The sequence below is a fragment of the Rhinatrema bivittatum genome, chromosome 2 (assembly GCF_901001135.1).
Source record: "Rhinatrema bivittatum chromosome 2, aRhiBiv1.1, whole genome shotgun sequence".
NCBI classification, from domain to species: Eukaryota; Metazoa; Chordata; class Amphibia; order Gymnophiona; family Rhinatrematidae; genus Rhinatrema; species Rhinatrema bivittatum.
In genome coordinates, this window is record NC_042616.1 from 19,646,780 (window position 1) to 19,672,348 (window position 25,569).

The following is a 25,569-nucleotide window of genomic DNA, read 5'->3' on the forward strand; positions in this document are numbered from 1 at the left end:
CCCGAGAGGGTCGGCTACATCCGCTCCCTCTCTTAATATCTTTATTAGCCACTCTTCTATTCCAAAACTATATGAAAGCATGTGAACTGAATTTGACTCCTGTGCAACTTTTCTGGTGGCTTGCAAGGTTTTCCTTTCTACTGAAGTTTTTACCAGACACAGTACATTAACTTGGTTTTTCTCCAGTATGGATTCTCTGATGCAATATTAAACGCACCTTCTGAGAAAAGCTTTTGCCACATTCAGTACATTTAAATGGTTTTTCTCCAGTATGGATTTTCTGATGTCGTCTGAGATAGGCCTTCCGAGAGAAGCTTTTACCACATTCAGTACATTTAAATGGTTTTTCTCCAGTATGGATTCTCTGATGCAATTTAAAAGAGTCCATCCGCCTGAAGCTTTTACCACATTCATTACATTTAAATGGTTTTTCACCAGTATGGATTCTATGATGCAATATGAAATTCACCTTCAGAGAGAAGCTTTTACCACATTCAGTACATTTAAATGGTTTTTCTCCAATATGGATTTTCTGATGTCTTCTGAGACATCCCTTGTTATTGAAGCTTTTACCACATTCAGTACATTTAAATGGTTTTTCTCCAGTATGGATTCTCTGATGCAATATGAAATTAACCTTCTGAGAGAAGCTTTTACCACATTCAGTACATTTAAATGGTTTTTCTCCAGTATGGATTCTCTGATGCAATATGAAATTAACCTTCTGAGAGAAGCTTTTACCACATTCAGTACATTTAAATGGTTTTTCTCCAGCATGGATTTTCTGATGCCGTCTGAGATATGCCTTGTCATTGAAGCTTTTACCGCATTCAGTACATTTAAATGGTTTTTCTCCAGCATGGATTTTCTGATGAAATATGAAATGCACCTTCTGAGAGAAGCTTTTACCGCATTCAGTACATTTAAATGGTTTTTCTCCAGTATGGATTTTCTGATGTCGTCTGAGAGATGCCATGTTACTGAAGCTTTTGCCACATTCAGTACATTTAAATGGTTTTTCTCCAGTATGGATTTTCTGATGTCGTCTGAGAGATGCCATGTTACTGAAGCTTTTGCCACATTCAGTACATTTAAATGGTTTTTCTCCAGTATGGATTTTCTGATGTTGCATGAGATTGGTCTTCTGTCTAAAGCTTTTGCCACATTCAGTACATTTAAATGGTTTTTCTCCAGTATGGATTTTCTGATGTTGCATGAGATTGGTCTTCTGTCTAAAGCTTTTGCCACATTCAGTACATTTAAATGGTTTTTCTCCAGTATGGATTTTCTGATGCTGTCTGAGATAGGCCTTCCGAGAGAAGCTTTTACCACATTCAGTACATTTAAATGGTTTTTCTAATAAAGAGAACTCAGTACTGTAATGTTCCCCATCTTGAGGGCAATGAGAGGGTCTCTTACCTGTGTGCTTTCTTTGGTGTATTACTAAGGATTCCCCGCAAGAAAAGGTTTTCTTGCATTCAATACAAGTAAAAGTGCTCCCTTCAGTGTGGATTCTCTGGTGTAATTTCAGGGTTAACTTCTGCTTGCATGGAAAAGGTCTCTCTCCTGGGTGACTTCTCTGGTGCAAGACAAAATGACCTTTTCTATTAAAGTTTTTGCCACAGGTGTCACAGTGAAAGGATTTCTTCCCTTCCTCCTCTTTCTGCTGGAAGTCAGAAGTCATTTGATCACTGTTATTACTCTGGAAAGGTCTCTCTGCTCTCAGATTTCTCATGCGGTGTTCAAAACTCATTTGATCACTGTTATTACTCTGGAAGGGATTCCCTCTTCTCAGGTGTCCCTGGTGCTCGGGGATGTCTGTGAACTCCCTGTCACTTCTCTCACAAGCAGTGACTCCAGCCAGTGACTCTCCTGAAGGGTCTTGCTCCTTCTCTGATTCCTGCTGTCTTTGGCTAATGTCTCCCCCCTCAGTACTCTGGGCAAAATTCTTACAGACATTTCCGGATTGTCTTGGTGTAAGTGCCAATACTATAGGGTGTTCTTCTCGATTCTCCTCCCTTTTCTCTTTCTGTATGACCTCATTGTCTGCTGAATATAAAAAGAAGGAATTAATCATGTGTAAGAGACAATGGCATGGAAAGCTACCAATAACCTGAGATGAGATGTTTAGAAGGATCACATAATAAATGCATATTAAAGAATTCTGTGACTTAGCAGAAACTTTATGTGATGCCTATGAAAATCTCCCTATGATCTCTCTATAGAAATATTAAGAGAAGTTAAGAAAAGCAGTGGGTTTTCTTTACCATACTTTGTAGGATACAGAAATAAAGCTGATGCAATACAGGAACTTTGAAGATCATACAGGTCCCTCCTTTAGGATTCCTATAGGTCTGATTCCTCTGGGCTTATCTACTATTTATTTAATAACATTTATAATCTGCTTATAGCAGATCTGCCAAACTAAACATTATAATAACAAATTATAATAATAATAATCATGGACCGTTAAACTTCAGAGATCTAAAAACAAGAGTTAAAATTTAATCCACTGCTGGAGCAGCAACCAAAGTAATTCACGCAGCAGCAGAGTCACATGATCCCAAGGAAAGCTTCTTATAACTAAACAGGCCCTGGACGGTTGGAGCGTTTGCAAGGCTCGCAGGCTAGAGAGAGGCAGACCAATCCATAATCTGCTGTACATCCAGATTGCCTCTCCCAGCTCTCTCAGAGGATTCAGAAACCCAGGAATACATGGGTTACAATGGGCTCTGGTAACTCTGAGACACCCAATTTCCCCAACTTTGCAGCGTCCTGTATATCCAACCCACTACTCCCACACAGAAGTCAGACATCCAGGATTCAAAAACCCAGGAAGGTGAAATTACTACTCAGCTGATAATTTTCTTTCCTCTAGGACAGGCAAGCCAGTACACATAAGTGGGTTATGCATGCCTACCAGCAGATGGAGACAGAAACCAACAGACTAGCTGATGTGACCCTCATATAGCCCTGTACTGACATCAGTGTCCCAGTATTCTGCAAAAGTCAACTGTGGCAACTAATTAACACTAGAACTGTAAGTCTGGAGTTAAAAACACTTCCTCCCTCAATCATTCACTTCTTTTTTTCCAGCAAAGCACTGGACTCAGACGAGAAGGAAATGCAGAAGCCATAACAGACAAAGAAGGCAAACACTTTCAAGGCCCTTAGACGACCTGAAGATCTACATCGGCCTATGAATTCTGCCTCCAATGATGTCCCTGAGAAAGGACAAATAGAAAAAATCAGTACAGGCAGCTCAGGGTAGGATTGTGGATTGGCCTGCCTCTCAGAGAAGAAAGCAAAGTATCAGGTAAGTAGTAATTTCACCTTCCTCTTCATCCAGGCAGTCCAGTCCACACAAGAGGGATGTACCAAAGCTACTTCCTCGTAAGGGAGGAGGCTGCTCTGGGAAAAGATGCAACTTCTCGAACCCCAACAACCATACAATAATGCCTGGAGAAGGGATATAACCAAGACAACGTCACTGCTAGGCAAATCTCCAACAAAGAAAAAACTATTACTCTGCCCAAGATATCAGTAGCAAATGTAATCCACTTTGAAGTGCTGAAAAAAGTGCGAAAAGCAGAATATAACTCTAAATGAACTAGAGAAATTACTTTCCTGATAATTTTGTTTTCCTTAGAGTAGACAGATGGACTCAGGACCAATGGGTATAGTGTACTCCTGATAGCAGTTGGAGACGGATCAGATTTCAATCTGACGTCTGCCCTAGTACATATACCCCTGCAGGAAGTGCAGCTCTTCAGTATTTTCTGTCTTCATAGCAGTTAGGGACTCTATGCACGCTAGCACAGCGTTAGACTAAATTTTACCAAAGAAATCCAAATTAAGAAGAAATCTTACCTCTACAGACGAGCCCCGCTCTCCTGCAGTGACAACCATTGGGTCCCTCCCCCAGTTGAGATTCCTGAGGTGATTTCCACGATCCCTCGGAGGTGAGCCTCGGTCCGGCGGCCGACCCTCGGCGGGGACCTAGCCCCCGACATCGGGTGAAGCTGAGAGGCAGCGGGTGCAACCTTGAGCGTGGCAGTAAAGGTATTTCCCTCTCCCCCCGCAGCCGGAGACCGCCCAGAACGAAACCAGGAAGCACCGAGACAAGGTAAGGTAGAAATCTATTTAAAAGTCTCCGGTCTCCGAAGCTCGAGGAGCCGCACAGGTCGCCAGCCGGGACCAGCACCACCGGGTTGATCGGCCCTAGCAGGGCTAGACCCCGGTCAGATCAGAGGGTCCTCCCACGTGGAGACCCTCCGAGGTGGTTGCCATATTGTCCACGTGGTAGCCGTCACCATTTTGGCCTTGTTCGCAGCCCTGTCCGCCGTCTTGATCCGTGCGCACAGAGGCGAGCCGCGCGCTCAAATACCCTGAGCACACAACGTCGCGCGCACAAGTACCGAGCGCACAAGCAAAGTGCATAACCATGCGCTCACTGTGCTGGGCGCATAATTTCGACCCGTGCGCGCACATCGCTCTACACGCGTGCACCAAACCTACGCGCGCAACTTCGACGCACACCGGAGCGCACAACTGTATTGTATGCACACAAGCCATGGCACCACCAGAAAATAAGCTCAAAGCTCAGGGCCTTTGCCCAGCATGCCACATTAGAGCTGCACAGCATGAGGAGGCCACGGCCCTGTGTATACAGTGCGAAGAGGCCTTAGGGGACCCAACTCACGGCCCTCCCCAGCCGGTACCGGACCCCAGCCTCTCGAGTGGTACGCAGGACCTAGCATCTCCTGGGTGGAATTCTTCAAAGGTCTGCATACCTTCGTCCACATGCAACCGGGGCCTCCTACAGTGCGGTCACAGGCCCCCACCCGAGGACCTCAACATGCCAGGACCCTCTATGCTCAGGAAGGTGATCCCACCACCCAGATCAGGAGTCAGAACCCCTGGAGGAAGGGGAACTCCCTCCGGGGACAGAACCCCATCGAACCATGAGACACTTCTCACCAAGGACGAGCTTCCAGACCTGGTCACACATAACTTAAAAGAGCTTGCTATCCCGGGCGCAAGTGCCTCGGGGGAACCTAAGCCGAACCCACTTTTGGAGGGACTTCGTCAGACCTCCCGCCATTTCCCACTAGTACAAGCCGTCCAGCAACTAATTGACCTGGAATGGGAGGTCCCAGAAACCACATTCAAAGGAGGCCGGGCTCTGGCAGCCATGTACCCTCTGGATCCTGCCACCAAAGATCTCCTGGCATGTCCGAAAGTGGATGCCATGGTCTGCGCGGTCTCGAAGCGCACTACTATCCCGGTGGAGGGAGGAGCAGCACTCAAGGATGCTCAAGACAGACGTCTGGAATCCATCCTCAAACAGTCCTTTGACGTCTCCCTTATGTCTTTACAGATCGCGGCCTGCTGTGCAGTGGTGACACGCGCCTGCTTAGCACAGACCAGGAACACGCCCAGCGAAGCCCTGGAACCAACTGTATCATTCCTCGTGGACGCCGCTTCGGATCTGGTACAGACAGCAGCTAGAGGAGTCTCATCTGCCATGGCAGCCAGAAGACAATTCTGGCTCCGAAACTGGTCTGTCGACGCATCCTCCAAAACGAGACTCACAAGGATGCCTTTCAAGGGAACATTCCTGTTCGGAAGCGAACTAGAGAAACTAGCCAACAAGTGGGGCGAGTCCCCACTGCCGCGGCTACCGGAGAACAGGAATAAGAGAAAGCAAATGTTGCTTACCTGTAGCAGGTGTTCTCACAGGACAGCAGGATGTTAGTCCTCACATATGGGTGACATCATCAGGATGGAGCCCAATCACGGAAAACTTCTGTCAAAGTTTCCAGAACTTTGACTGGCCCCTATTGGGCATGCCGAGCATGGCACTAACCCTGCAGCCAGCAGGGGTCCCCCTTCCTTCTTATTTGAAAGCTACAGGCAGTGCCGAAAAATAAAACAATAAACGTTACGAATCCAACACCACGGGGCGGCGGGCAGGTTTCGTGAGGACTAACATCCTACTGTCCTGTGAGAACACCTGTTACAGGTAAGCAACATTTGCTTTCTCACAGGACAAGCTGGATGGTAGTCCTCACATATGGATGAGTACCGAGCTGAGGATGTTCGAGCATGCACCAAATGTACCCAATGGCGTGCAACAGGCACAACTGGGGTGGAATTTGGTAGAGGGCATCCTGAACCCCACCGGGCAGGCGGAAGGGTGTAGGTACGTCATGTTGGAAATAAGTTACGCAGGACAGACTGGCCGAAGATGGAATCTTGTCTTCCGGCTTTGTCCAAACAATAGTGGGCTGCGAAGGTATGGAGAGAACTCCAGGTGGCAGCCCTGCAAATGTCAGGAAGCGGCACCGATCGTACGTGTGCTGCTGAAGTCGCCATGGCCCTCACAGAGTGTGCCTTAACACCGACTTGGAAAGGAATGCCTGCTTGCTGATAGCAAAAAGATATGCAGTCCACCAAGCAGGAGGAGAGAGTCTGCTTACCTACAGGCTGCCCTAATTTGTTAGGATGGAAAGAGACGAATAACTGAGTGCTCTTCCTGTGGGCAACTGTACGGTCTAGATAAAAAGCTAGAGCCCGTTTACAGTCAAGGGTATGCAGAGCCTGTTCCCCTGGATTGGAATGGGGCCTGGGAAAAAAGGTAGGTAGTATGATGGATTGTGAGGGAGTCAGTTGGACCGTTAGATGATCGAGGGGTTAAAGGGGCACTTAGAGAAGATAAGGCCATCGCGGAAAGATTAAATGATTTCTTTGCTTCGGTGTTTACTGAAGAGGATGTTGGGGAGGTACCCGTAATGGAGAAGGTTTTCATGGGTAATGATTCAGATGGACTGAATCAAATCACGGTGAACCTAGAAGACGTGGTAGGCCTGATTGACAAACTGAAGAGTAGTAAATCACCTGGACCGGATGGTATACACCCCAGAGTTCTGAAGGAACTAAAAAATGAAATTTCAGACCTATTAGTAAAAATTTGTAACTTATCATTAAAATCATCAATTGTACCTGAAGACTGGAGGATAGCAAATGTAACCCCAATATTTAAAAAGGGCTCTAGGGGCGATCCGGGAAACTACAGACTGGTTAGCCTGACTTCAGTGCCAGGAAAAATAGTGGAAAGTGTGGGAAATATGCGCTTGCCAGCAAGCCATTTCATCAGGGTTTAAACACTATCTTCCCTTCTCCCTGGCCTTGCCTGAATAAAAGCATCACTTGTGCTTAAGTCTCTGCCAAGGAGAGGATACCTGACTTCATGTATTTCTCTGGCTTATAATTAATCCTGTTTGCCTGAAAGAAGGGCTGGGTTTTCCCTAGTCAGAGGCAGGACAAAGTCAGGAGGTATAGATTTCAGCAGCCAATGAGATGATCCGTGCACACCACCTCAGCCAAAGCCAATAGTGTAGGGACTCGTCTGTTGCTATGGGGAAAGTAGCCAATCATGTAATGATACATCATCTGCCTTTGTATGAATGTACAATAAAAAGAAGAGCCTGGTGAGGGCTCACCCCTTCCCTCTTCCTGCCTGCGATGAAAGCTGCCTGAAGTGTCTTCTTTGCCTCCATACTCCACAGAAAGTGTTCTAAACATCAAAATCACAGAACATATAGAAAAACATGGTTTAATGGAACAAAGTCAGCATGGCTTTACCCAGGGCAAGTCTTGCCTCACAAATCTGCTTCACTTTTTTGAAGGAGTTAATAAACATGTGGATAAAGGTGAACCGGTAGATATAGTATACTTGGATTTTCAGAAGGCGTTTGACAAAGTTCCTCACGAGAGGCTTCTAGGAAAAGTAAAAAGTCATGGGATAGGTGGCGATGTCCTTTCGTGGATTGCAAACTGGCTAAAAGACAGGAAACAGAGAGTAGGATTAAATGGGCAATTTTCTCAGTGGAAGGGAGTGGACAGTGGAGTGCCTCAGGGATCTGTATTGGGACCCTTACTGTTCAATATATTTATAAATGATCTGGAAAGAAATACGACAAGTGAGATAATCAAATTTGCAGATGACACAAAATTGTTCAGAGTAGTTAAATCACAAGCAGATTGTGATAAATTGCAGGAAGACCTTGTGAGACTGGAAAATTGGGCATCCAAATGGCAGATGAAATTTAATGTGGATAAGTGCAAGGTGATGCATATAGGGAAAAATAACCCATGCTATAATTACACAATGTTGGGTTCCATATTAGGTGCTACAACCCAAGAAAGAGATCTAGGTGTCATAGTGGATAACACATTGAAATCGACGGTGCAGTGTGCTGCGGCAGTCAAAAAAGCAAACAGAATGTTGGGAATTATTAGAAAAGGAATGGTGAATAAAACGGAAAATGTCATAATGCCTCTGTATCGCTCTATGGTGAGACCGCACCTTGAATACTGTGTACAATTCTGGTCGCCGCATCTCAAAAAAGATATAATTGCGATGGAGAAGGGCTACCAAAATGATAAGGGGAATGGAACAACTCCCCTATGAGGAAAGACTAAAGAGGTTAGGACTTTTCAGCTTGGAGAAGAGACGACTGAGGGGGGATATGATAGAGATGTTTAAAATCATGAGAGGTCTAGAACGGGTAGATGTGAATCGGTTATTTACTCTTTCGGATAGTAGAAAGACTAGGGGGCACTCCATGAAGTTAGCATGGGGCACATTTAAAACTAATCGGAGAAAGTTCTTTTTTTACTCAACGCACAATTAAACTCTGGAATTTGTTGCCGGAGAATGTGGTTAGTGCAGTTAGTATAGCTGTGTTTAAAAAAGGATTGGATAAGTTCTTGGAGGAGAAGTCCATTACCTGCTATTAAGTTCACTTAGGGAGATCACGTGATGTGGTGGGCTCGGTAGGACGTTTTCCTCCGAGCTCTGGGTGCCCCCCCGCCTAATCTCGTACCATCGTGGTCTCTTTACCTACTTACTGAGCATTTCACCGCAGGATACTAATTGGAGCAGCGAGCATTTCTCTTCAGCCTGCTTGGGGCACCATATGGCGACCCGTTCGGTGAGGAAAGAGAAGGAGAAACAAAAGGCCCCTGACGTCAAAATGGCGGACGCCACTGAACAGAGTTGCCTGAGGCAGGGGAATCGCTGGAAGATAAGATTTCCCAAGCCGTGGTTCAGGCGTTGGATATTCGTTTGCACCAGCTGTCCGAACAGATAGCTGATGTTCGTGCCACCTTGAATGAATATGATGTGCGTACGGAGCGCCTCGAGGGCCGGGTGGGCGACGACGTGGGCGCTCTTGAGAAGCGGGTCGAGGAACTCATTAAAAAAATCGCAGGCCAATGAAGACAAAATCGATGATCTTGAGAATAGATCACGGAGGAACAACCTTCGTTTTGTTGGTTTCCCGGAGACTCTTTCTGATAATGACCTGCCGCGGGTCCTCGAGGCGTGGTTACTCAGCGTGGTGCCCTCCCTTGCATCTCCTTCGGGGGGCCTGTTCGAGCGAGCACACCGCGTGGGTCGGAGAAACGAGGAAGATCTGGCGAGACGACCCCGGGTAATCATTGCCCGTTTTTTGCACTTTGCGCACCGTACCTTGGTTTTGCAACACTATCGGAAAAACCGCGAATTTTTTTATGAATCTACCCGCATCCTTCTCTTTCAAGATTTTTCCCCGCGAGTGACTTTGCTCCGCAAAGTTTTTCAGGACGTTTGCTCGGAGCTGGCGAACAAACTGATTCGATTCGCCTTACTCTTTCCAGCGAGGCTGAGGATCATGTACCAGGGCCAAATGAAATCTTTTGATTCAGCAGCGGATGCGCGGGCGTATGTGCGAGATCTCCCGGCCTCTGAGTCTTCTCAGCCACCGTGAAACTTTGGGGAGTTGCTAGCTTGACTCTAGCTATACATTTTCTTTGGGTGTGTGAGGTGCAGAGGCTTCAGCTGAGATTTTTTGTTTTCTGTTTTGTTCCGAGCCAAAGTCTGCACTCGCACTGTGAAAAGTTTCGGCTATTTTTGCTGGTTTGTTCCCTGTGATATGTAATCACTCTTTTCTGTATCCGAAGTTTACACAGTTTCTACTAACTTTGTTTGCTTGCTCATTGTGACATATATTTGCTGTTCTTTGTTAGCTCCTGGCCACAGTGTTTTATGTGGTTTACTGGGACCTCTTTGGTATCAGTTCAATATAGGCATATGTTCTATGGGGTGTGGGGGGGCACCCGAGCACATCTGCTCCACCTACGTGCTCTCGACCTCCTCTTAGAGGTCTCAGATATAAAGTTTGGGGGACAGGGGACGCCATGGGGGCATCATGGTCCCGCTGTGGTGGTGTGGGGTTGTTTTCTATGGGGTGGTGAGGGGACAGGGACGGGAGGGGAAACTATCTTTTGAGAATCTCTGGTGTTTTGGGGTGATTGGCTTTGTTCTCTGTGGGGGGCTTGGGATCGGGATACCTGTGTTTTCTAGGGGCCATTTGAGTGTTAGTTTTGAGATGGTTCATAGGGGGTCACTCCTTGGGAAGTTAATTACCAAGCATAGGGTACAATATGTGGGCATTATTCAGCTGGGAACAACCCAATGGCTTTAAATATGGTGACGTGGAACGTGGCGGGCATGGGCACCCCAGTGAAACGGGAAAAAGTTTTTACTCGGCTTACTAAACTTCAGGCTAAAATTGTTTTCCTTCAAGAGACCCATATGCTCTCTAAGGAAATTTTAAAACTGAAAAAAAAATGGGTTTCCCAACTGTATTTTGCTAGTGGTACCTCTAAGAGTAGGGGTGTGGCTATTTTGGTTCATCAAGCCACTCCTTTCCAATTGCTGGAGACTGTGGTGGATCCCCAGGGTCGCTATGTGCTTGTGAAGGGATATCTCATGGGTTCCAAAATATTGTTGGCCTCTATCTATGCCCCCAATGTGTATGAGCATGGTTTTTACACTACTTTGTTGGGACACCTTAGCAGAATGGGGGATTGTCCTATAGTTCTGGGCGGGGATTTTAACTATGTGATGGATCCTGCTATGGATAGATTTCCCGCCCGGGGAGGACAGCAGGCGAGTGAGCGGAAAGGACCCAGATTTCTGTGCAAGCGTCTATCTCTTATTGATTTGTGGCGGGTGCTCCACCCTGGGGAGAGGGATTTCACCCACATTGCTAAAGCTCACCCCACGAAATCCCGGATTGACTACCTGCTTGTCTCTGAATCCCTTTTTTCTAAATTTACTAAGTCCTCGATTGAGACTCTAGTAATCTCAGATCATTGTCCGGTCTCTGGGGATTTTTCTTTGAGGGGCCCTAGCGCTAAATCTCAGTGGCGATTACCGGCATCGCTAGCGAATGATCCCGGTTTTCCTGCCTTCTTAAAGCAAAAATGGAATTCATTTTTGGAATTTAACTCCCAGCATATGGATCAACCGATTCTCCTGTGGGAGACGGCCAAATCGGTGTTAAGGGGGGATATTATTAGTTATGTTAGCTATAAAAAAAAACAGATGGATAGGGATATCCTTCTATTGGAAAAACGTTTAAGAGTGCTGCAAAGTAGGGTACATTCTACCCCAGATACTAAATTGCCCTCTCAATTTCGGGAGACGCAGATTGCACTCAATGACTTGCTCCATACAAGAGCGGCACATGGGTTGCGCCATAGGCAATTTAATTTTTATCGCTATGGCAACAAGGCGGGTAAGCTATTGGCGAGGCTGCTGAAAGCGCAGGAAGCTTCTAAATATATATCCAACTTACGTATCCCCCAGGGAGAGATTAAAACTACTTTTAGGGATATTGCGGATATATTTTCTGAATATTATAGGAACTTATATTCTGCGGACCCGGTACAGGAAGGGGATATCAACAGGTTTCTAGGGGCCCTAAATATGCCACATATCACTGACGAGCAACTCCAACGCTTACAACGTCCTATTGAAGTGGATGAGGTTCTGGAGGCGATCCAACTGCTCCCCGGTCAGAAAGCACCGGGGCCCGATGGTATGAATTCTACGTTTTATAAGGGGTTGAAAGAGGAGGTTGCTCCCATTTTGCAATTAGTCTATGAGAAAATGGTGGATCAGCAGGAAATGCCTCCCACCATGAGGGCTGCCACCATTGTGGTTCTCCCGAAGGCTGGGCGGGACCCATTGGCACCCTCATCGTATAGGCCAATTTCATTACTTAATTTAGATATAAAAATTTATGCTAAAATATTAGCCAACCGCTTAAAATCTTTAATGCCATTTCTCATTTCCCCGGATCAGGTGGGGTTTGTGATGGGGAGGCGTTCCACGGTGAATCTCCATAAAGTGTTGGTGGCTTTGGAGCTATGCGCTAAGGGTAGGGTGGAAGATCCCCTCCTGGTTACATGCGACGCAGAGAAGGCGTTTGATAGGGTGGCGTGGCCTTTTCTGCGTCGTGTGCTGCTTAAGGTAGGCTTGGTGGGTAGGATTTATGAGTATATTACTCTCTTATACTCCAATCCTACGGCTCGAATTCTAGTGAATGGGGAGCTCTCGGGGGAGTTTGGCTTACAGAGGGGGACCCGTCAGGGGTGCCCTCTTTCCCCTCTTCTCTTTATTTTAACGGTAGAACCCCATGTATGTAAACTCAAAGCGACACCCGCAGTTACTGGTATGCCGGTAGGCCACCGTTCCTACCTTACGCTACTTTTTGCGGATGATATTTTGCTTTTATTATCTAAAGCGAAAGTAGCCCTTCCAGCTGCACTGGCCATTTTCCATCTTTACCAAGAGTTGTCAGGCTTTAAATTGAATCTGGACAAAACTGAAGCGCTGGATTTGTTGGGTTCTTTGCAGGCTTCCTGGGACCATTTTCCGGTTAAATAGGCTTCCTCCACGATTAAGTATTTGGGAATACATATTCATCCAAACCCCCAACGGTGGTACAGTTTAAATATCCCCCCCACGATCCAGAAAATGATATCCAAATTAAGGAGTTGGACTTCTCTCCCTTTATCACTCCAGGGCCGTATAGCTGTCATTAAAATGGTGATTGCACCCCAGTTATTATACAAATTGCTGATGTTGCCCTTTTAACTACTTCTTAAGGATAGAAGGCCTTTATATAAAGAAATTGGCAGATTTTTATGGCAGGCCAAGAGGGCACGAATCTCGATGGCTACCTTGATGGGGCCAAAAACTGAAGGAGGGTATGGTCTCCCCAATTTTTATTTTTATTCCTTAGCTGCCAATTGGCGTTTTCTGGGGGATTGGTTCTTCGGAACCGCAGAGTACTCTGATCCGGAGTTGATAGGGGCGATTTGCGCTCCAGTGGACCCCAGCCTTACTCTGCATATCCCAGTAGAGGCCTATTTAAAATTGCCAATGCGCTTTATCTTGGTTACTACTGTTCGCAAAGCCTGGCGCACCCTAAGGCAAATGCTGGGTCTATCTCCATTTGTATCCCCCCAATATCCGCTGAGGGAGCATTCTCTAGCCACCAGGTCTCTATTTCCCTTGACACATACCTTTCGGTTGGGGCCCAATTGGCGACTGGGGGATCTCCTTGATCCTGCAACGGAGGAATGCTACTCCTTTGATAAATGTCAAACCTTATTTGATTTTCAACCACGACACTTTCTGCTATATGGGTCAATGCGTGCATTGGTGTCTGAATTGCTCCGGGGGAATGCGGGGAAGATATTAAGTCTACATTATGCTGCTTTAATTACGTGTTTGCAATCCCGTAAAGGCTCTTTATCTTGTTTATATTCATATGCACACATGATTCAGAATTATGGTATATATCAAAAGTTGTGTCCTCTGTGGACACGGGACTGCCAGGAGGAGATAGTGGAGCGAATGCTTAAAAACTCTTATATGTCCATACCTCTCATCACCCAAAATGTGGGATTGCGGGAAATGCAACAACGGATCTTTCACCGGACTGTCTACTCTCCAGCCAGGGCGTTTCGTATGGGCATTGTTGCCTCTGCGTCCTGTCTTAAGTGCGCCTGTACTTTTGCATCGTTGATTCACTGTTTTTGGGATTGTCCCTCGATACAAGCCTTTTGGTCCTCCATTCGGCAATTTCTGTCAACGTTACTTGCTATGGATATCCAATGGTCGAGCTCTTTTTGCATCCTTAATAATGATGTGGGGGACGTGAGCATAAATGTTGACAATGTGGGATTGTTAGCTAAGGCCTGTCTCATGGCCAAAAAGTGTATTCTGACCAAATGGCTGGAGGCCGATTCCCCGACCTTAGAAATGTGGACCACTTTGATGACGGACATGTTTCAACTGGAATATGGATCAATGTACAAAAGGTTTCCTCCCCGGAAGAAACGGGTATTTGAGGAAATCTGGGGTTGTTACTACAGATCTTTATCCCCCACTGTTCGGAGCTTGGCGCCTTTGGGGACAATGTAGCGGACTACGCACATGTTAATGCTTTGTGACCTGCCTTGAAGGGGACTCCGTGTACTGTAGACATATAGGTGACTGCCCAGGGGCCTTCCACAGAGGCAAACAGTGAAAAACGAATTGATCCGAGATTCTCGGGGCATGGGTGGGGCTCGTTAAATGAAAATGTGTGCTGAGCTTGTATGGTACTTTTTGTTTGCTGGTTTTGTTAAATGCTTGCTCACTCAATAAAATATGTTGGGGGGAAAAAAAAAAAAAAGTTCACTTAGAGAATAGCCACTACCATTAGCAATGGTTACATGGAATAGACTTAGTTTTTGGGTACTTGCCAGGTTCTTATGGCCTGGATTGGCCACTGTTGGAAACAGGATGCTGGGCTTGATGGACCCTTGGTCTGACCCAGTATGGCATTTTCTTATGTTCTTAAACTCCGAAACTACCTTAGGTAAAAACTTAGGGTGAGTGCGGAATACCGCCCGGTCCTGCAGGTGTTTAGTGTAAGGCGGATAGGTAACTAGGATCTGTAACTCACTAACCCTGCGAGCTGAAGTGATAGCCAAAAGGAAAATCACTTTCCATGTGAGAAACTTTAGGTCACAGGAATGAAGAGGCTCAAATGGTGGAGATTCAATGCCAAGAAGTGCAGAGTCATGCATATGGGGTATGGAAATCCGAATAAACTGTATTCGATGGGGGGAGAAGGGCTGATGTGCACGGGGCAAGAGAGAGACCTTGGGGTGATAGTGTCTAATGATCTGAAGTCGGCGAAACAATGTGACAAGGCGATTGCTAAAGCCTGAAGAATGCTGGGCTGCACAGAGAGAGGAATATCAAGTAAGAAAAAGGAGGTGATTATCCCCTTGTTCAGATCCTTGGTGAGGCCTCACCTGGAGTACTGTGTTCAGTTTTGGAGACCGTATCTCCGAAGAGACAGAGACAAGATGGAGGCAGTCCAGAGAAGGGCAACCAAAAAGGTGGAAGGTCTTCATTGAATGACTTATGAGGAGAGATTGAAGAATCTAAATATGTACACCCTGGAGGAAAGGAGGGGCAGAGGTGATAAGATACAGACTTTCAGATACTTGAAAGGTTTTAACGATCCAAAGACAACGACAAACCTTTTCCGTCGGAAAAAAATCAGCAGAACCAGGGGTCACGATTTGAAGCTCCAGGGATGAAGACTCAGAACTAATGTCAGGAAGTATTTCTTCACGGAGAGGGTGGTGGATGCCTGGAATGCCCTTCCGGAGGAAGTGGTGAAGACCAGAACTGTGAAGGACTTCAAAGGGGCGTGGGATAAACACTGTGGATCCATAAAGTCTAGAGGACGTGAATGAAGAGTGGATGGCTCGCGGGAATGACTGCTACTACCTGGAGATAATACCCTTATTCAATAAACATACACACAGTTAATGTGACTCCAACATTGCTGTAAGTTTCAACGGCAAGAGGAAATGTGGAAAAAGATTTGCATTTACAATAAGGCGGGGAGTAGCTTGCTCGTTACGGTGGTTACTACCCCAAACCAAATAAGCCTGATTCTTCACTTTCAATTCATAACCAGCACAACTCTCTGCTTCAACGACAGGGGAGAAAGTCTGATACTTCGTGCATATCCAGCATAGCTCTCTGCTTCTATGGCAGGGGGAATTAAGAAAAGTGGATCTATATACAGATAACAACCAACAAGGACTGAATCATAGTTGAACAGAGCAACGATTGTCAATACCCATTGGTCGGATGTGATTGAAGTCCACATGTTGTGCAGGTGGCACAATAGACCTCCCCAACTGGTATGTGTGACAGAGGAAACTGGCTGCTGCTCTTCAAGCGGAAGTCAAAAACCTGAAGCAGGCCCTGGCTGGGGAGCTGCTTGTAGTTTTTGTTTTTGGGCTTGGCAAGGCTGAGGTTTTTGATAAAGTCTCGTAGCACGGGACCTTGGTGGTGGCGAGTAGGCCTTTCTTGGACGATAGAACGACTTCTTAAGAGTCCTTCCTGAAGGGCTGCTTTGAGGAGAAGTCAGAAGGCATCGAAAAGGGTCTCACGATGGTCTTTTAATTCAGCCACCATCCGTTGGATTTGTTCACCGAACAGATTATCTCCGATATATGGTAGGTTGGACAAATGGTCTTGCACTTCTGGACGAAGGTCAGAAGACTTGAGCCAGGCCCACCGTCTTGCCGAGATAGCCGCTGAAATAGATGTCCGAATCTCATGCTTGCCTGCTTCAAAGCCTTTGCTTACAAGGGTTTGTAGCTGGTCCTGGAATTGTTGAGGTAGGGAATCAGAGAAGTCCTGAATTTGCTTAAAAATGACCCTGTTCTATTGGGTCATATAAAGCCGATAGGCAGCAATCTGGGAGATGAGCAAGGCTCCTTGGAATACTCGTCGACCAATGTTGTCCAGGAATTTTTGTTCCTTAGCAGGAGGGGTAGACGAGTGAGGTTTTGACCGTTTGCCCTTTTTTGTGCAGATTCTACCACAACTGAGTGGTGATCAAGCTGGGATTTTTGGAAGCCTGGGGCTGACTGGACTAAATAAGTAGTGTCAGCCTTTCTGTGTACTGGAGCAACTGATCTAGGATTTTCCCAGTTCTTTTTGAGATCAAGAAGGACCTGATGAATGGGAATAGAAGTGACCACCTTGGGGCATCCAGGAATTGGAGCAACTCCATCATCTGGTGCCTATCATCTTGTTCCGTCTGTAGTTGAAAAGGAACCAACTCAGACATTTCCTTAACAAAATTTATAAGTGAGAAGTCCTCTGGAGGAGAACGCTTTCTGCTCTCAGTGGGAGAAGGTGGTGATGGTTAGTCATCGGTGTCTGTGGAAGTATCATCCCCCCCAAGTGTCATAAGGATCAGCAGACTTCCCTTTAGGAAGTGAAGGAGTTTGGATACCTGAGGGTCCCGGTCTAGGCTCCGAAAAAATCGGAGGAAACGCCGGAGGCACCGATGACGACATCGAAGGCACCGGTGCGGGCATCGATGGATTACTCGGTGGCGCCGAACATATCGGCACCGATGGATGAATCGATAGCGAGGGACGTATCGGCATCGAAGGTTGAGGCAACACCCCCGAAGGAGGGATGGGGAACGGTGTTTCTCCTCCCGATGATGCTGTTATCGGGGAGGGCATCTTAGTCATCGGAGACCCGGGATCCACCGGTGGAAGGGCGGCCATCAGAGCCTCCATTCTGGATAGCAGCGGTGCCAGTGCTGCCGGAATCAGGTCGATGACAGGTTCCACAATCGGTGCCGGTGCTAGAGGAATCTGAAGACGTTTCATCGCCTTGTCGATGGCCTCCTGGACTAGCTGGTCCAGTTCCTCGCAGAGACCTGGAGCAAGGAGCCCCGGCTCCGGAATGGAAGAGGGAGGCAGAGGCACAGCCGGAGGGACCACCTTTACAGGCGGAATTGCGGCTCCCAAACCCCGATCGGGTGAGGGTTGCCTCAGTGACCAGGCCGCAGGAATAGACGGTGCCGTTCCTGGATTGGGCTTCTTCGATGGCGGCGAGGTCGATGGTTTCGCTCCCTCGATGGTCCAAGTCTTACGATGTCGATGGTGATGTTTTTCCCTGCGATCTCCTCGATCCTGAGGAGGAGTAGAGGGTGTCGATGGCTGTGAAGACATCTATGACGGTCGGTCACCGGTCGGTGGTCGATGTTGACGCGAAGTCGATAGTGCCAGTTCCAACGCTGTCGATGCAATGGACGGAATCGGGGTTTGAGCACGGAAGAGGAGTTCCATCTTCTCCATTCTGGCTTTGCGACCTTTTGGTGTCATAAGGGCACATTTGGTGCTAGTCAGGACACCATGCTCACGGCCTAAACACATTACACAGACTCCACGGGGGTCTGAGATAGACATGGTGCGAGAACAGTCCGGGCACCGACGGAACCCCGATGCCATGGCCATTGAAAAAAATCGAGCCGCAGTATGGTTGACGGCTGGTAGGCCGCGAGGGCCAAAACTCGACGGAAAACCGTGTAAAACTTACCGGAGTAAGAAAAGGCAGAGGAGGGACCCCGTGGGGCAATTTTAACTTTAAGACTTCCGTGAGGAAAATTTCTGTCAGGAATCTCTATAGAGCTCCTTTGCAGAGAGGCTACTGCTGCACGGAAAAAAGAAGACTGAAGGGGGACCTCTGTTGGCTGCAGGGTTAGTGCCATGCTGGGCATGCCAAGTAGGGGCCAGTCAAAGTTCTGGAAACTTTGACAGTAGTTTTCCGTGATTGGGCTCCATCCTGATGATGTCACCCATATGTGAGGACTACCATCCTCCTTGTCCTGTGAGAAACCAGCGATCCTTCACCCGGACATCCAGGGGCAGAGGATCACAGCGCTTCAACCCATATAGAAGCTCATATCAAGCAGCCCGCCCTGCAGGCCGGAGCCAGTCCTTTCGGAACAAGCACAATAAAAGGGGAGCCAGCTCGGGCCCAGGCCCCAGCCGCACCCCACAATGAAGACCAAAGGAAGAAGACATAGGGGGCAGACTGGCTCTATTCTACCAAAGATGGGTCGAGATAACTTCGGACAAATGGGTCCTATCCATCATTCGAGAGGAATATTACCTGGATTTCCACCACCTCCCTCCGGACAAGTTTGTGGAATGTCCCTGCCACGACCCTTCCAAGAGAATGGCAGTGGAAGCTACACTGACCAGATTACTAGCCTTAGAGGCTATAACACAGGTGCCTCCACAACAAATAAATACTGGCCATTATTCCATCTATTTTATCGTTCCCAAGAAGGAAGGAACATTTAGACCTATCCTGGACCTCAAGGCGGTCAACCGTCACCTGAAGATTTCTCGCTTCTGCATGGAAATCCTACGCTCGGTAATAAGGGCGATACAACTGGGAGAGTTCCTTACCTCCCTGGATCTGTCGGAAGCCTACCTACAGATTCCGATCCAACAAGAGCATCAGTGTTTTCTACGCTTCTCGATCCTGGACCATCACTCGGAGTTCCGGGCACTACCTTTCGGGTTAGCCACTGCAGCCCGGACGTTCACCAAGATCATAGTGGTGGTGGCAGCAACACTGAGGAAGGAAGGAATCCGTGTGCATCCTTATCTAGGCGATTGGCTGATCAGAGCAAAATCCCCAGAGGAAAGCCACCAGGCAATAGAGTCAAAACTCTACTGGAGAGCCTCGGGTGGGTAGTCAACCCAAACAAGAGCTGCCTGCAGCCTTCCCAATCTCTAGAATACGTGGGAGTCCGGTTCGACACCAAACAAGACGAGGTCATCCTGACACCGACAAGGAGATCAAAACTGATGACCCAGTTACGAACCCTGCTGAGCGAACTTCGCCCCACAGCATGGGATTATCTACAAGTTTTCAGCCTCATGGCATCCACACTGGAAGTAGTCCCATGGGCACAGGCTCACATGAGACCCATACAACGCTCACTACTATCACGATGGAATTCTCTGTCCCAGAACTACACCGTACGTCTCAGCTCCCAGACAGAGAGTTCGGCCCCAACTACGATGGTGGCTACAAGAAGCCCATCTGAGCCTACTCACCATGGATGCTAGCCTATGAGGATGGGGAACACACTACCAGGAGCTAACCGCCCAAGGGCAATGGAACGAAGAAGAGTCGGGATGGAATATCAGTCGCCTAGAAGCCCAGGCAGTCAGACGAGCCTGCCTAAGGTTCGGTCACACACTCCAAGGCAAAGCGGTCAGAGTAATGTCGGACAATGCCACAACAGTGGCCTACATCAACCGTCAGGGAGGAACCAGAAGCCAACAGGTGTCTCTGGAAATAGACCCCTTAATGTCATGGGTGGAAGTGAATCTTCAAGAGATCTCGGCCTTCCACATTGCCGGGAAAGATAATGTCGTAGCGGACTACCTTAGCAGAGAAAGTCTAGATCCAGGAGAACGGAAACTGTCAACCACAGCACTCCAACTGATAGTAAACCGTTGGGGGAACACCAACCATGAACCTCCTGGAAAACAGGTCCAACGCCCAGAAGAGTCCATCAAAACCCGGTGACTTGCCTATTTTCAACACTTTAATAGCATATTGAACCTCCATTTCCAATATTGGCCTAACTCCATCTTTTGTTCCGGTATCAATGTAGGTAGTGCTACCGGATTCAAATAACTATCAATATCCTCATCTTTAATATGCTGCTCTGCTCCATATAAAGCTGAGTAAAACTCAGTAAAGCATTGACGTATATCGACAGAGGTCGTGAGTACTTTTAATTTTGGCAACGTTGTTTTGGGCTACAGCTGCCTAGCTAAGAGGCGTCCCGTCTTATTGCCTTCTTCATATTGTTGCTTTGTAATTTCTAAGGCCAAGGCTGTAATTTCCGCATCTAAAATTTGTAGATCTGATCTAGCCTTTTCCACTTGCCGATAGAGTTTTGGACACTGCCTAGTTTGGTGCTGGTGCGCTAGTTGAGTCATTGTGGCATATAAGCGAGCTCTTTTCCCCTGCTTTTTGACAAAATGTAGCTTGAGAAATAATCAACCCCCTAGCTACGGCTCTGGAGCATTCCCACACAAGTGGGGGTGAACTCTCAGGAGTAATATTAGACTAAAAATAGGCATGCAGTTCTTGTCCTAATCTTGTCAAAATAGCCGTATTGTTTAATAACGTTTCATTTAGTCTCCAAAATCTTTGTCCCATTTGGGACGTGGTTAATTTAAGTGTCAAGCTTATTGGCGCATGATGAATATTGAATTTTGATGGATCATGACCTGAATTTGACTATGACCTTGTTCTTATGACATTATAGTCCACTTGTTGTTTGTTCGTATGCTTCTCTGCTCTCCTTATGCGCACCAATAAAACGTGCCACAAACACACACACAAACACAAACTGTGCGCACCACCAAATGGAAAACTTGTGCGTACAAAAGTCGCCTCCAGAACTGGGCGCACAGCACGTGTGCAGAGCCAGATGCACTAGAAGCACCAACGTTCCACTAGAGGGCAGTAAAGCAGCACAAAAGCGGCAAAAATGCAGCCACGGCCTTCCATGCGGAGCGCAAGAAACAAGTCTTGCTGCAGGGCCTAGCCCACCGGTGCCGCTCAACCTGCCAAGTTCCCCCAACACCAACGGGAGCGGGAACAAACGCCAGAACGGCGCACCAAGCACGGAGACCTGAGAAAGTCCTGCAGACCCTTCTGTAATGTCTCTGTCTTCACTAAATTTATTATTTTTTTTAAAATACCTGAGCTCAGTCCTTACCGGCTGAGTACAGAGCACCACCGCTTTCGGCCTCCTGCACCCGCTGCCTTTAAGCTGTACAATTGTTTAGCCTCAGCCTTACTGTTCCTTATTCCAAAGGGTTTCAGTTCCCTAATTATAGAAACATAGAAATGACGGCAGAAGAAGACCAAACGGCCCATCCAGTCTGCCCAGCAAGCTTCACACATTTTTTCTCTCATACTTATCTGTTTCTCTTAGCTCTTGGTTCTATTTCCCTTCCACCCCCATCATTAATGTAGAGAGCAGTGATGGAGCTGCATCCAAGTGAAATATCTAGCTTGATTAGTTAGGGGTAGTAACCGCCGCAATAAGCAAGCTACACCCATGCTTATTTGTTTTATCCAGACTATGTTATACAGCCCTTATTGGTTGTTTTTTCTTCTCCCCTGCCGTTGAAGCAGGGAGCTATGCTGGGTATGCGTGAAGTATCAGCTTTTTTTCTTCTCTCCTGCCGTTGAAGCAGAGAGCCATGCTGGATATGCATCAAAAGTGAAGTATCAGGCACATTTGGTTTGGGGTAGTAACCGCCGTAACAAGCCAGCTACTCCCCACTTTGTGATTGTGAATCCTTTTTTCTTCTCCGCTGCCGTTGAAGCTATGCTGGATATGCGTGAAGCATCAGTTTTTCTTATCCCCTGCTGTTGAAGCAGGGGATAAGATTAGACTGCTTGCTGTGGCTAAACCTTCAGGGGGAGGCTTCTCTCCTGGATCCCTTTTCTGTAATATATGTCTCAGGAATCGCACAGGAAAACTTTTTCTTTTTAGAATTGTACAGATAATTCATCTTTTATTAGTATTGAATCTTAACAGCAAGCATACATTTCATTATATGTAAATTGGTTATAAGTATTTTATAAAATGTTCCAGTATAACTGTAAGAATGGTCGTCTTCCTGGGGAGAAGGGTACAATGCAATGTACATACTGATAGAGGGCAGGCCTTCTCCAAATATCCAGTGCTCCAACCACCCCTTATATACAGGTTTTTCTCTCTGTCTGACCTCAAGCCCTCTGCCTGCAGTCAGCAGTCATCCTTCTGACCGCCAGGACACACATTTTCCTTCATTCTACTAATAGCTTAACTTCTCCCATCTGTATCCCCTTTGGTGCTGCACAGTTCCCACAGATAAAACAAAACTTTGGGTTCACGGTGATTCACAGGCACATGCATACGTCTTCTGCCAGATACCAAGCTTCCCTGAGTTGCCTCAAAGGAACAAGAACAGTACAAGTTTCCACGGTTTCACATCCCCTTATGCATCAAAAGGTCACAGGTTGTTGCAAAACTGTTACAAGGGTCAGGTCTTGTCTCTACATTTCCCTCTTGAGGAATTCCAGAATTAGGAATTCCTCAGTATTAGGGAAAAATGAAAGAGCAATGGGTGCACTGGTAGGCAGGGCTCTTCAGCAGTGATTATAGATTATTCAGTGGGGATCTGGGAAACCCCCCCCACCACTTTTCTTCTCCTGGTGCTGCTGGTTTTCTCCCTTGCTACCTGCTCCATTGATGGCGCCGTGGCTGCAGTGATTGTCCCTGTGCTGTGAGTGTCCTTGCCCCTCCTCTGCTGCTTATAGCCCCTCCTCCTGCTTTGGGTGATGTGCAGATGCGACGTAATGATTCCTGAAGCCCTAGTAATCTTATAATATATTGAGACAATAAAATAGGTTTCCCAATCTTACTTGTGTCTGTAGAAACATTTTTGCTTTTACTGGTTGAGGAAAAGGGACCTCAGGTATCAGCACAGGGAGGAGATCTCAGGGATGGGAGGGAGAGGGAAAGAGTATGAGAAGACCAGGGATGGGGTGAGAATAAGGAAAGAGGATTACGGACAGGAGATTAGAAAGTTTGAAAAAGAGGGGGAGAGGAGGATGGAGTAAGAGGGATTTCAGAGACGAGGATCTGGGATCGGGAGGAGGGGAGAGGTAGGAAGGAGAGAAGAGGAGGTTCCATTACCTGCAGACAGAATCTGAGATCAAGGGAGAGAGATCCAAATTGCTATTGCTGTAGTGGGGAGTGGGCGAGTGGCCCAGAAAAGAGAAGGAGATACTCCATGCCGCAGGAGAGGGAGGGCTCTGGGGATGCACCGGGCTGCTTTGTTCTTACTGCATCAGAGATAAGCTGCCAATTTCTTATCAGGGGGTTCACCCCAGCTCTGTCTCCCTCAATCAGGCCCTTCCTGTTCCCTACACAAGAGAGGAGGGAAATCCAGGGCTGTGTGCACATTTACTGTGAGGCATTGACCCAATGATGTTTAGTAAAACATCCTCTGTGTATACTAGAAATGCAGATAATACAATCCTTACCTAACCCTAGAGACCTCAGGGTCTCATAATTCTCCTTCATCACCTCCCTGTAAAGCTCCTTCTGTTCTTCATCTAAATACCCCCACTCCTCCTGAGAGAAAGAGACAGCGATGTCCTCAAACGTCACCGGCACCTGAAACACAAACCAGAAACACTCAGGGACACATGAAAGGGCTCAGCTGGCTTTAGTCCCAATACATTTTATCATGGAAGAATGGACACCAGGACCCCTCATCCCCAGGAACTGCCAGACTTGTTCCCCTGGACTCAGTTTCCTTTCTGGGCCTCAGGGTTTACAAGTCTAATCCCAGAGACAGAGAATATCAATCGTCTCTGCCTGGATAAGTCTGAGTAATAAAACCCAAGATCTAACAGAGCATTATCCAGAACATCAGGAACATCTGATTCTGTCACATCAGGAGGGCTCTCTGTGCTCTCATCCTCCTGGTTTGCTCAGCCCCTAACCTTGGGTCATCTTTGATGCCTCCCCCTCCTTCTGCACATCCAAAACACTGCTACAGTGAGTCGGTTCCTCCTCTATAACACTGCTAAAATCTCTCCCTTCCTCTCTGAGCCTGCCACCAAAACACTCCTCCCCTCTCTTATCACCTCATAAGAACCTGCCATACTGGGTCAGAACAAGGGTCCATCAAGCCCAGCATCCTGTTTCCAACAGTGGCCAATCCAGGCCATAAGAACCTGGCAAGTACCCAAAAACTAAGTCTATTACATGTTACTGTTGCTAGTAATAGCAGTGGCTATTTTCTAAGTCAACTTAATTAATAGCAGGTAATGGACTTCTCCTCCAACTTATCCAATCCTTTTTTAAACACAGCTATACTAACTGCACTAACCACATCCCCTGGCAACAAATTCCAGAGTTTAATTGTGCGTTGAGTGAAAAAGAACTTCTCTCCGATTAGTTTTAAATGCGGCCCCATGCTAACTTCATGGAGTGCCCCCTAGTCTTTCTAATATCTGAAGAGTAAATACAGATTCATATCTACCCGTTCTAGACCTCTCATGATTTTAAACACCTCTATCATATCCCCCCTCACCGTCTCTCTCCAAGCTGAAAAGTCCTAACCTATTTAGTCTTCTCCTCATAGGGGAGTTGTTCCATTCCCCTTATCATTTTGGTTGCCCTTCTCTATACCTTCTCCATCGCAATTATATCTTTTTGAGATGCGGCGACCAGAACTGTACACAGTATTCAGATGCGGTCTCACCATGGGGGCGATACAGAGGCATTATGGCATTTTTCCGTTTTATTCACCATTCCCTTTCTAATAATTCCCAACATTCTGTTTGCTTTTTTGACTGCGCAGCACACTGAACCGATTTCAATGTGTTATCCACTATGACACCTAGATCTCTTTCTTGGGTTTGTAGCACCTATGTGTAAACACTTTTTTATTGAGCAAATACAAGTATCACTGTAATACAACCAAACCACATGCCCGGGTGGCTGAGACTCTTAGCCCCCCGGGCCCTATTGCGGGTTGTAGCACCTAATATGGAACCTAACATTGTGTCTTCTGTAACTTGCTCTCTGCTGACCTCCCGCTGAATCGTTTTTCTCCACTGCAATCTCTTCAACATTCAGCTGCATGACTTCTCTGTCTTTAACTTCATTATCATCATATAACCCTCTTCTCAGGTTGCTACATTGGCTCTCTGTCCTCTTCCACCTACAGTTCAAG

General features: G+C 46.9%; 2 protein-coding genes across 5 annotated transcripts in view; both read right to left on the reverse strand.

Annotated features, from left to right (window-relative positions):
- Positions 1-25,569, reverse strand: part of LOC115083627 (zinc finger protein 585A-like) — a 738,796-nt gene that overhangs the window by 680,500 nt on the left and 32,727 nt on the right. The window lies entirely within an intron of this gene.
- Positions 38-23,895, reverse strand: LOC115083631 (gastrula zinc finger protein XlCGF26.1-like). Its single transcript, XM_029587562.1, has 2 exons — positions 23,867-23,895; positions 38-2,049 (listed from the first exon to the last, which is right to left on the reverse strand). Exon 2 carries the CDS (start codon positions 1,751-1,753, stop codon positions 167-169), a length of 1,587 nt encoding a protein of 528 aa, XP_029443422.1. The 5' UTR covers positions 1,754-2,049; positions 23,867-23,895; the 3' UTR covers positions 38-166.